Genomic DNA, 11,965 nt, shown 5'->3' on the forward strand with positions numbered 1-11,965 from the left:
CGACTGCAATCGCAACTAGAAACAAAAAGTTTGTTCTACTCGCGACGATTGCAAACGCGCATCCAATCAACAAACGCCTTTATGCCACGTCATACAGTGACAACATTGAAAATAGTTCATCATCATGGCGGATAGTCAGAGGATTAATACTTTTACAGAATCGAGATTGATCGAGCTTATTCAGGCTCACGAATACCTGTGGGATTTTAATTCTTCGTTTTATCGAAGATTTTATCTTTTCATGTATTTTCGCCAGCTCTATTAAAATAATCGCCTTTTTTCTTTTATTCATTCCAGAAAAGGAACTGCTTGCTATTTTAATAAGAAAAGTGGCTAAAATTCCGTAAATACTCTGAAGTAGAACGTAAAATATCGGCAAACTCACGAAAGTAGTCAAAAACAAGTTACTGTAATTTTATTGGTTTATTATAGGGCCACGTGTTTCCGAGTTGCAACGTCAACAAATAATGTGTGACCATGAGAAGACGCGCGCGACTCGCTCTTGTTGTAGTTGCAGTCACCTGCGCGGCTAGAAATCGCATAGTGTGACCAGGGCTTTATAGCTATTGAGATGCAACCACCCCTATGCACGAATGGAGACTTGGGGCTACCACCACATACAAACACCATTCACGTGCGATGTGTAGTTTTTGTGGAAAAGTGAAATATAGGGACACACACGTCTATTTTTATATATATATATATACATTTATTCAAGTGTTGTGCAAATCATGGCTTCTAAAAAAACAGAAAGGTGATTTCAATTGAAACAATGCAAGAAATCATCAGAAAGAGTGAAAGTTGAGAAAAACTTCTTTGTCAAATGGGGAGAGGTTCAGGAGTTCACCTACACTCATTATCCAAACAGAGCTGAGCACAACAGGATCAATGACACCCTTGCCCATCATTTCCGACAAGTGTTGAAGAAGAGAGAGAAACAGACCACCTTGGACATGTTTTTCAAGAAGCCAGCTACCAAATAACAAAGGATGGAACAAGAGGAGTTGACTTGCAACCTCTGGTAGCCTCTGCTGAATCTGACTCCGATTAAAAAACAATAAAAAGAGACTTGTTGCAATGTGTAAAAAGTCTGTATCTGTATGAATGTGTGAAGAAAGTGTTCTTCCATCTCCTCCTCACAACATCTGACTACCCGGCATAATTGGTGACTGCTCTATTTTTTTTATGGTACAGTACGGTTATTTTATGCTGCGGAACAAATTACAGTGGAACCTCGGTATACGACCTTAATTTGTTCCCAATGTTTGGACTTATACCGAATAGGATGTATACTAAACCAACCTTTTAAGAAGTAATGTAAAAATTAATCATTTTTACATTACTTCTTATAAGAAAATAAGAAGTAATGTAAAAATGATTAATTCGTTCTCAATTAAAAAAAAACGTGGCTGGCTTTAAACACCTCGCTTTCCTGGCTAGTTCCTGCTCGTTTTTTCATGAAATCAGCATGTATCTTTTTAGCTGTCTCGCAAATAATTGCTTTCCCGACCATCTGTAGTATTCTTTTTGGTTATGCGAGAGTCCCTTCAGTAGATTTTCCAAGTCTGGGATGAAAGAGTTACTTGCTTCCTTAGGGAAGGATGAGGCACGTATGCAGGCCCATACCTCAGTACCTGCTTAACAAAGTCCAGAACCTGTATATTATCCCAAGTCACGAATGGACAGTTTACCTTATTGGATCTCTTAGGTACTTGAAATCGCAAAATCCAATGCATTTTCTGGATATAATGAATTTTCCAATCGTACATAATAAATGTATGATGGCCCTATCTACGTATGTGACAAACCCGGGCATCACACCTTTCTTCGATGAAGTGCATGTTATTCGCACCACCCAACACCAGGGACAACTAAGAACTTTGGAGGCAGTGGAAATCTTTAAAGCCGATTGCAAATCCGCATGCATTAATTTCAAAGAAGTAAATTTCTCTGCAGCATGGCAATTTTTAATTGACAATAAATCATAATATATTTTATAAGGTAAATTTTATGAGATATTGCATACAACGAATCCCCATTGGTAGAAAATTTTATTTGAAATAACATGTGGATTCCTTCCACTTTCGTAAATTTTTTCAAAAAATGGCACGTTCCATATTTTTTAAAAGACATTCGAATTAAAGAATCCAATTATAACGAAAGGTATAAAAAAGTAAGCCTGAAGAAGATCCCAGGAGGGGAATCGAAAATGTTCGCCGATTTTAAAGAATTTTGCACCGGTTACTGGTTAATTGTAGATAGTTGTTTATTTGAAGTATATACAACCCGGTGTAGTGAGAAAGCACATTAATTCATTGCCTTATTTGGTCATTTAGATCAACTTCTCATCAGGTCGCTCGGACTTATGGGGGATTACAGGATTTAGTTTTTTGCCTCGCTGATGACCCTTTGGATTATCCTCTATACAGCATCACACATTGGTTGTTGCTAATTGGATATTTACTTAAACATCGTAGTTACCTTATAACTGAGTGATCCCTGGTGTGAGGGGAGTCCTTTTTCGGACGATGAAAGTCACCTTCGATGTGACGCAGTTGTGAGAATCGGGGTTTAAGCATCAAAGCTTAAACCCTGATTCTCAAGCATCAAAGCTTAAACCATTTTCCGACAACGGGAAGGTGAGTCCCGCTCACAGGGTCAGTGGATGGCAATTTAGGAGGGCGAAAATCAAGTGGGAGGTAACAAATAAGTCGATAAGGTGTTTTTTAAGTATGAGTAAACACACATGTTAAGATATTATATAAATTTAATTAGTAAACGCTATACGAAAGGATACAAATAATAAGATAAATAATAATAATAATTTCAAACCGCAGTTCCAACAGGTGGTTAGCTGGATTGCGTCTCGTGTATTTCCGACAGAGGAGAGTCTCTGATCCTCATTAATATTTATTTCTGAATTAGCCCTAGTCCACCTGAAAGAAAAGAGAGAGTTCTACTTACTAAGTTGTAGATAGTAGACTCTTGCTTAGTTGTCTGTCGTCGGCGGTCAGTGTTTAAAGGCAGTTGATCCGTCGTTTCCCGATATCTTGAAGGCCACCCCGATAACTGGCTGTGAGCCCTCTTTATACCAAATTGGAGACACATTGTATTTTGTCTGGATCGGGTTTTATGCCTTCCGTGGAGATCTCGTGGCCTAAAAATTTTATTTGGTGTTGTAAAAAGTGACAGTTTTTTGGTTTTAACTTAATACCTGCAGTAGCTAGTCACTTAAAGACTTGTTTGAAGCGTCGGAGGTGACTGGGAAAGTCTGAACTAAACGTTAGAATATCATCCATGTAAACTAGGCATGTTTTATTTTTAAGTCCATGTAAAATGAAGTCCATTGTTCTTTCAAAAACCGCAGCTGAGGTTCTAAGTCCTATCGGAATTCTATTCCATTGATAATGTCCATCAGGGGTAGAAAAGGCGGTCTTCTCCTTATCACCTACGCTTAATTGCCAGAACCCTGAAAGTGTATCCATGGTCTAGAAATATTTCACTTCTCCCATTAAACTAAGAGACTCCTGTACTAAAGGAAGTGGATACGGATCGACTTTAGTTATCTTATTTAACTTCCTGTAGTCCACCACTAATCTTTGGTTCCCACATTTCTTTTTTACTAGCAAAGCAGCTGAACTCCAAGGGGAAGTCGAGTGTTCTATGATGTTGTGTTCTAACAATTCATCAATTATCTCATTCAGTTGTTGTCTCTGTGCATAAGGGATTCTATATGGTTGGGAGTAGATGGGAGCTGCATCGCCATTGTTAATCTCATGTTGCACTATATCGCAATACCCTAAATCGTAATTGTTAAGCGCAAAAACATGTCTATACTTATATAATAACGTCTCTAGTGCTTTATTTTTGTTTGTATTAATTCCTGTCCAATCGAAAAGTTGACTAAACTCCTTTTTTGGATAATTCCGCAGTCGCTCCTTCTTTAATATTTTTGGGAGACGCATCTTCTTCGATAGTTTCTAGAAATGCACCTACTTTTGTGCCCTTATTTAATTTAACTGTTTTATGAGTAGTATTACAGAGTTTGACGGGAACTTGTCTTTTTTTATTGGGAGAAACTAAAAGATCGACTTTTGAAACTCCTTCCTATTCTAAAGGAACAGCTTCTATTACTCCTATCTTAATATTTCTATTAGCTCCCGAAATTTTGGCTGTAACTATACTTTTAGCCCTGGGAGGTAATCTACATGTCTCTATTAAAATAACCTCACTTTCTTCTTTTGCCTTATCTGACCGTAACTTTGGTCATTTTTTGTTTTGGATTTCATTATTGAGAGGGGGAACAGCCTCTGTGGGTTGACCTACTTCTGATCGGTTTCTCTTTCGGCTGTCTTGTTTTGTCGCGTGTATCTTCCCTTCTGGGGAGAGTAATTTGTTCTCGCTGCTGCTTGTAAACCTATCTTTATCAATAAAACGTACTATAGTTTGAGGGGGTATAGTTATTATCCCATCTCGAAAGTCAAGGAGACATCCCTTTTCTAAGATCATATTCCTACCGATTATGCTGTCACATGGGTATGTGATGTCTGCATCCACGAGACAGTGTGCAAACAGAAGTCGTAAGTCCCCGATCTAGAAAATAGGATTCATAATACCGTGCGTTTTTATATGATGTCAGGTTGTGCTTTGTAGATCCATATACTTAATATAATTGACATTGACTCCTTCCCTTAGTTTTTCAGCAAATGCTTTAGATAGAAGTGACACCTTTGCTCCTGTGTCTACTTGTATGGTGGCAGGAATCCCCTCTGTCCGACATGAAAATGTCGCTTCACTATGCATTGGCATATTTTTGGTTACTCCGATAGGTGAATATAGCAGTTTTCGGGACCGTTGGACTTTACTTGTTTGGCAAGAAAGTCCGGGATACGGTCTGGGTCTCTCTCTTTTTGCATGATAAGGGAGAGTATAGTTTTTTCGATGTTTATATCAAATTCGTCGACCCTCTACGCACCTGACATTACCTCTCCATCGGTTTCGGTTTTCTTCTGGTTCTGGTCGATCAAAACAGACTCTATTTTGATCCATTTCTCTTCTTCACCCGTTTGGGAAGTTATTTCTCGGTTGGGCTGGCCAAAAATTAAACAATCCCACTACATTAGCAGTCATCAACTTTTTAAAGCATATTTTTGTAGTGAACAGAATTCTGGACACCCTCGAATCCGACAATGGGCCTCAATATCAGTTCTGTCATCAGTTCTGTCAATTCTGTTTACAGTGGAATTTAAATCACGTGACTGCCTCTCCCAAATATCCTCAGTTCAGTGGGCTGGCTGAAAGGTATATACAAACGGCTAAATCCATTATCAAATGATGTCGTGCCGATGGAATAGATCAGTGTTTTTCAACCTTCTTGAATTAGCGACCCCTTTACAAGTTAAAAAATTCTGGCGACCCCCCGGCGCCATATTAAAACTATGTCAGTGATTTTAAAAACTACGTATCTAAGTTTCTTACTGTCGAGACCTAAATATCGATAAAAAAAAATCAACTGTACTCTAAAATAAATAGGCACAGCCTTCTCACTGAGATTGTAGGTTTTTTTTTATTGTAGTGTAAGACCTACAAACACTTGTCATTTTCTTTTACCCGCGACCCCATGTGTAAGGCTTTGTGACCCCGCTGGGGGTCGCGACCCACAGGTTGAAAAACACTGGAATAGATGAATGCTTAGCGCTTCTTAATTGGCAGAATTTACCTTGCAGTGGTCTGGGTTTCCCTGCACAGTGTTTGTTTGGTAGGCAGACTGCAACATTATTCCCAATTCACCCGTCTGCAAGATCCATAGATTTTCAAGATGTTTCCACTAAACTACAAACCAATCACACCTCTCAAGCACATTGTTGGGCTGTTGAATGCCCCTTCATTGCCTGAGCACTCATTAGTGAGATTTCAAACTGCTCATAGGTGATGGTCATCAGCTGTAGTGGAAAAGCAGCTTCCACAATCTCATTCCTACTTATTGCGTACTACAGATGGTTTGTTGCTACGTAGTAATTCTTCGATGGTGTAAAGTGCTATATTATTTTTCCACTCTCTACAACGATTATCGACATGACTGTGTGCCAGAAGTAGCCATTACCTAACGGGTACTTTACGCGGATTCGCATTAATGTGCCAGGCCTACACTTTAAGCGTGCACCAAATTAAATAATGACAAAGTTAGTCAATAACAATCCAATATTTAATAAATATTCTAGTAATAACTATATACAAAATTTAGTAAAAATCAAATAACAATTTATTCAATGAAAGTCAATAAGAAATCAACCCGACGAACTCAAATCAATCTATTTTCTAACTTAAATCTATTCACCTTTGGAACAAAACAATTTGACAAAATATTCAAAGACTTAACTTATGTACAATAATTCTTATGAATTAAAGATCCTAATTATTACCTCAATACATACACTCAATATAATTTCCTCAACTCTCAAGACTTTCTCTAATCTTTGATCCACAAATCGAATAACTTCAAAATTGCCTTGGAACTACTTTATCCTATTGGACACCTCTTTCTTTTGCTGCTACGAAGCTCACCACGCTCGTTGCTAACAGAAGATCGACCATCTTCACTTGAGGTTCGGTCTTTATACTGTGAGGTGACGTCACAATTCTGAGAGCGATCACTCCCCTCATTTACATACTTATTTGCTAACAAACTTTTTTCTGTTTGTCTGGCAGCCTATTTTTCGACAATACTCGCTGACCTTTTACATTATTCTTTTTGACAATTTTCAGTATGTTTTATTCTTTTAAGGTTTAGCAAGTTTCCTAAGTTGTGCTTGTGGGGTCTCCCCCCTTTTTCTCGGTGTGGACTTTTCTCTGCTCAGTAGCGGAAGTGTGTGCGATTTTTAACTACGGTGCTTTTCTCTCGTCGGTGAGTTGATTTCTTTTCTATTTTTAAGTTTCTAAGGTGAATGGTGAGGAAACCTTTGTCCTAACAAAACATAAGCCCCAAACAAAAATAGAATAATAAGCAAAATAAAAGTAACTAAAAATAATGCTCGGACTTGGTTCCTTACAATGGTAATGCCAACCAAGGCCCAGCTTCCATCTACGGTTATCCCAGCACTTCCTGCACAGGACTCTACTGCTTGACTACGGAAGAGTAATACTCGGCTGATTGACCATGAATTTACAAATAGTCAAGATATGGTTACAATTACTTGCTCCGGCAGAATTGCATGTCCTCCAAATAGACTAAACTTGTAAACTAGTTCAATATGTTTGCAATCTCGCAAGATCTGTAAAAAAGGGGGGAGATGTCATATGTATGTCCGTTAGAAAGGTTGCCTGACTTCCAATAGATGATGTTTAGTCTGGTCTACTGCACGTGGAATATATATTTTGTCTATCTTCCTGCCAGAACCACTTTTGTAAGAGACCTTGTGCTAGTGACTTGTGTCTGTACGTTGTTCTTTGTTAGGTGCAATAAAGTATATTCAGTCACTGTAATAATACTCACCTTATTATTAATTAAACATGTCAGTGTAACCAAACATTACACATGGTACTGTAGAATAAGGAGGAATTGGATACAAAATAAATATAAGTTATGTACAATATACTGTTTAATTTAATTAAATTGTTTATTCTTTTCAAGTGGGAGGTATTAAATTTTTAAAACTCCTATGTGTACAGCCCTCCTTTGAAGACAAGTAAGAAATGTTGGAGATATTTAGTTTTCCAATATTTATTATATATTTATAATCATGTCAGAAAATGAACAGGAAGATTAAAAATATCACCAGTTGCAAGATAAGATTAGTCATCAGATTTTTGAATGCTTGAAATGTTTGCCTGGTTGAAGTTTATTAGCAAATTTCTAAGGTGTATTGTGATTTGTGTGAGACATGAAGGAATAATGAAATGTTTTTGTAAATATTTCAGCTTGAAAAAAGATTGAAGTGGCATTCATCAGTTGTAAATGTGAACAAGTGAATGAAATGATATGAGTAAACAGAAGAACTACCATATCTCAATTGAATATCTTATTCTCAAAAATTTCTTGAATTGCACTGTTCAAAATTATCACAGAATACCTGTACAAATTATATCCAAGATAGGTTTTGAAAGTGCTTACAAATGAGCACAAAACAAACCACATGACTGCAGCATTGAAATTTCTAGAACAGTTTGAATGATTTGACAGTGAAGGAAATGACTTTCTGGGCCTCATTTTGACAGAAGATGAAACCTAGATTTCTCACATGCACCTGATAATAGTAACAATTGATGCAGGGCAGTACGGTGAATCTCTAGTAGGGTTTGGGAAGTCTCGACATTCTCAAAGTTCCGGGACATGAGACAACCCACGATCAAAATCCCAGGATGTCCAGGGACTTCGAGACTTCTCAGAAAAAAATTAGAATCGAGTTCATTTTTGGCGAGATGTATCAATAAAAAAGCAACATTTATTGAACATAAAATCAAATTCTAACATTTATAACGTTAATTAAAGTCTAAACAGTTCGTATGTTTAATTCTTATAATCATAGATTCAGTTTTTGGTAGTAAAATCAACTTAGTAATCATAATAATCATCGCCTAGTCTAAATAATATAATGAACTAGCAATCAGACATTTAAAAACATCAGAGTATTTACAGCTTTGTCTGACAATCTGTTTCTGATTTTTGTAATAATGCCTCCGGACAAGGAGAACACACACTCGTTTTCAACAGGTGTCGGTTCTATTGTGTTTAAAGCTTTATAAAGTAGTTCCAAACTTTCAGTACGTTTTCCGGTTGCTTCAAATAACTGGAACTCATTGTTTAATGCTGCTCTTCATCTTTTTGCAGAAATTTCGGGTAAATTTTCTTCGATTTTTTTGATTGCCTGTACCACTTGACTTTGAAACGACTCATCGGGTTTGTTGTGTACTGTAGAGCTACTGGTAGTGGGTTCGGCGTCTATTATTTCCAAATCTGTAGTTTGAATACGAGGGATATTTTCAAAAAGTCTGTAATACAGATCTTCCGCAAAAGCAATAAGTGCAGTTTTATTCAAATTCGAAGTAAAATATCCGTATTTTGCGACTGTGAACAGTGGTGGCCAGTGTGCAAATATTTTAACAAACATTTAACAGAGTAAGGTTAAAAGTCACANGTTTGCTGAGCTGTTCCGTGACGAAAACAAGCTTGAGCAACGGCGATGTTGAATGGTGCACACTCTGTAAGTAATCCTACAATTTTTTGTTTATAGCATAGTTTATACGGATTATTTCCAAAAAAAATATGCGTATTTTGGAAATGTTGAGTCGGATTAGTCTAGAATCGATTAATTTTATGGAAGAAAACCTTTCAAACAGCTGTAGTCTGTAAACTCCACACGTGTCGGGCTGTGATTGGCTGTGATTCCAGCAAAATCGGATTCATAAAGAACGGAACGTATCTACCATCTTATAGGGGGATCTATTGTATATTTCACAGATTAAATTTATCTCCAAAATTTAGTTAGAAGAAAACAATTATGTAATTGTTCAATAATTTTATACCAAATCTGATTGTATTTTATAAAAATAAAATTATGTAACTCAATAATAATGGTATGGCAGTCTAATTGCCTATATTTATGTCAAATCATGTTAAAGCCAAACAAGCACTGGATTACATTGGATTACTTTTCTGCAATTATATTTTAATTAATTACTAAATAATTTGTCACTAGAGAAAGGCATTAAGTGTCATCTCTTATTAAATTTAATAATTACAGTTAAATTAATATTTATTAAATAATTTAGAATACAGTAGAGCCTCGATTATCCGACTCAATTGGGGACTGGGCTTGGTCGGATAATTGAAAACTCGGATAACCGAAAAGTATGAAAAAATTCATTATTAGTGTAGTATATTATTATATCCCATGTAATTAGTATATTAGTATATTGCTATTAACCTGCTTTGCGCTGAATTTTCATTGATGTTAAGCCTAACAAAATTTTTTAAAATAATAATCGTCGCTATTGTATCGTTAAAAATTAGAAAATTAAGCCTTTGGCTCCCTTTCATGGTCGAATGAGTGTTGCCAGCTAAAACACGTAAAAATAATATTAAAGTAGCCAAGTCATAGCCAAATATTGTAGCGCCACATCACTAGCGGACATTTGAAATTTGCCGACTAGAACGGTCGGTTAACCTAGGTGATGGTTAATCAGGGGGTCGGATAATCAAGGCTCTACTGTATTCTGGAAGAAAAGAATCGGCCTGAAGCGAGACTTGAACCAGCAACTCTTATTTGCTGTGTGGATGCATTGCCAGTTATGCTATCCAAGTTTCCAGTCTGATCTCCTCTTCCAGACATATTTAAACATGATATAACTGGCAATGCATTCACACAGTAAGTGGGAGTTGCAGGTACGAATCTTGCTCTGGGTGGAATTTTTCTTCCAGAATATTCTAAATTATTTAATAAATATTAATTTAATTATAACTATTAAATTTAATAAGAGATTGCATTTAACACCTCTCTCTAGTGACAAATNTATTTTGGAAATGTTGAGTTGGATTAGTCTAGAATCGATTAATTTTATGGAAGAAAACCTTACAATCAGCCGTAGTCCGTAAACTTCACACGTGTCAGGCTGTGATTGGAAGGACTCGTAAGAAATCAGATTCCTAAAGAATGGAACGTATCTATGATCTTATAGGGGGGTCGACTGTACTGGTATAGATACTTTTGTGGTAGGGGAACATCACTACCTGCATGGAGATCACTTGTACTGTGATCTCCATGCAGGATAGGTAGTTTTTATTAAATGAATTCCTGAATCATAGAACAACAGTAAATTTACGTGATACACGTCGTCTAATTCTTGTGAACGTTGTACATGTATATATGCCATTATCACAGGTGAAATAATTCATATCAGAGTCACCTCGACAAATGTTAGTCAATTAAGTGCGGCAATGAAATGGTGTCGGTTATAGTGTAATTTGTTATTGCTGTTATTAAACATGTTTGTCAACTTTCTCATTATATTTTTGTAAAGTCCTCAATTTCTTACCCCTCACTTAATCTTGATATATTCTGTTATATCTGAGATACAACAAATATAAATTTAAAAAAAATTTAAACAGAATAAGAAGCTTTAGATAAGATGAAATGATCATTCCTTTTTATAATATTTTTACATAATGATGAATGGCAATCCTCTGACAATTTAACAATAGGAGGAGTGAAAATGATGTTATTACTATGAAATTTGATCAATCTTAGTATGATTTATAAGTATAAAAACTAATTATCACTGAAGTTTTTCACTTTCAATGAATCACCATCAAAGTTTAAATTTTAGAATAGAAAGTATCTCAAAGGTAAAGGCCCAGATCATTTTTCTTATTGAGAAAGTTTATTCTGTTTTGTGATTACTCATTTTATCAAATGGGCTTATTTCATTGTTAACTGAGCATTTAAGTATTTAAATATGACATATATATTCATGCATTTAAACATGGTTTTTGACAATTGTATATTTAAAGCTTTAATGAAAATATGTTCTTCTATGTTTTCTATTCTTCTAAAATATGTTAACTATATTTTAGGAAAAGTGGGATGGATTAACTAGAAGATGGCAAAATATTAAATCATTTGTACAATTAGTTCGGCTTTTTATGGTAGATGAGGTAAGCTATTTCTTATTTTAAAAATACTTAAATTGTTTATGTTATTTTTGAAACCGTGTTTGATAAATATATTGGACTTCGAACTCAAATGTGAATTATAAATAAACACTTGGCTTTATTTCCATCACTTTTAATTGAACATTATTCTTTAGTTGAACATTATTATAATTGAAATTTTTCTATACAACATAGAAAAATTTCAATTATAGAAACGGCGACCTCCATCTAAAGAATAATGTTCAACTAAAAAGTGATGGAAATAAAGCCAAGTGTTTATTTAAAACTCACATTTGAGTTCAAAGTCCACTTAAATTG

At 35.7% G+C, this 11,965-nt stretch overlaps 1 protein-coding gene across 1 annotated transcript in view; it reads left to right on the plus strand.

Annotated features, from left to right (window-relative positions):
- Positions 1-11,721, plus strand: part of LOC111641188 (probable ATP-dependent DNA helicase HFM1) — a 27,851-nt gene extending 16,130 nt beyond the window's left edge. Inside the window, exon 7 of the mRNA XM_023387317.1 lies at positions 11,570-11,721. Coding sequence (XP_023243085.1) covers positions 11,570-11,671 — 102 coding nt within the window. The 3' untranslated portion in view covers positions 11,672-11,721. The remainder of the gene's footprint in view (positions 1-11,569) is intronic.
- The last annotated feature ends 244 nt before the right edge of the window (positions 11,722-11,965 follow it).

Source organism: Centruroides sculpturatus, unplaced genomic scaffold (genome assembly GCF_000671375.1).
Source record: "Centruroides sculpturatus isolate CEXI.00-Female unplaced genomic scaffold, Cexi_2.0 scaffold1307, whole genome shotgun sequence".
NCBI lineage: Eukaryota > Metazoa > Arthropoda > Arachnida > Scorpiones > Buthidae > Centruroides > Centruroides sculpturatus.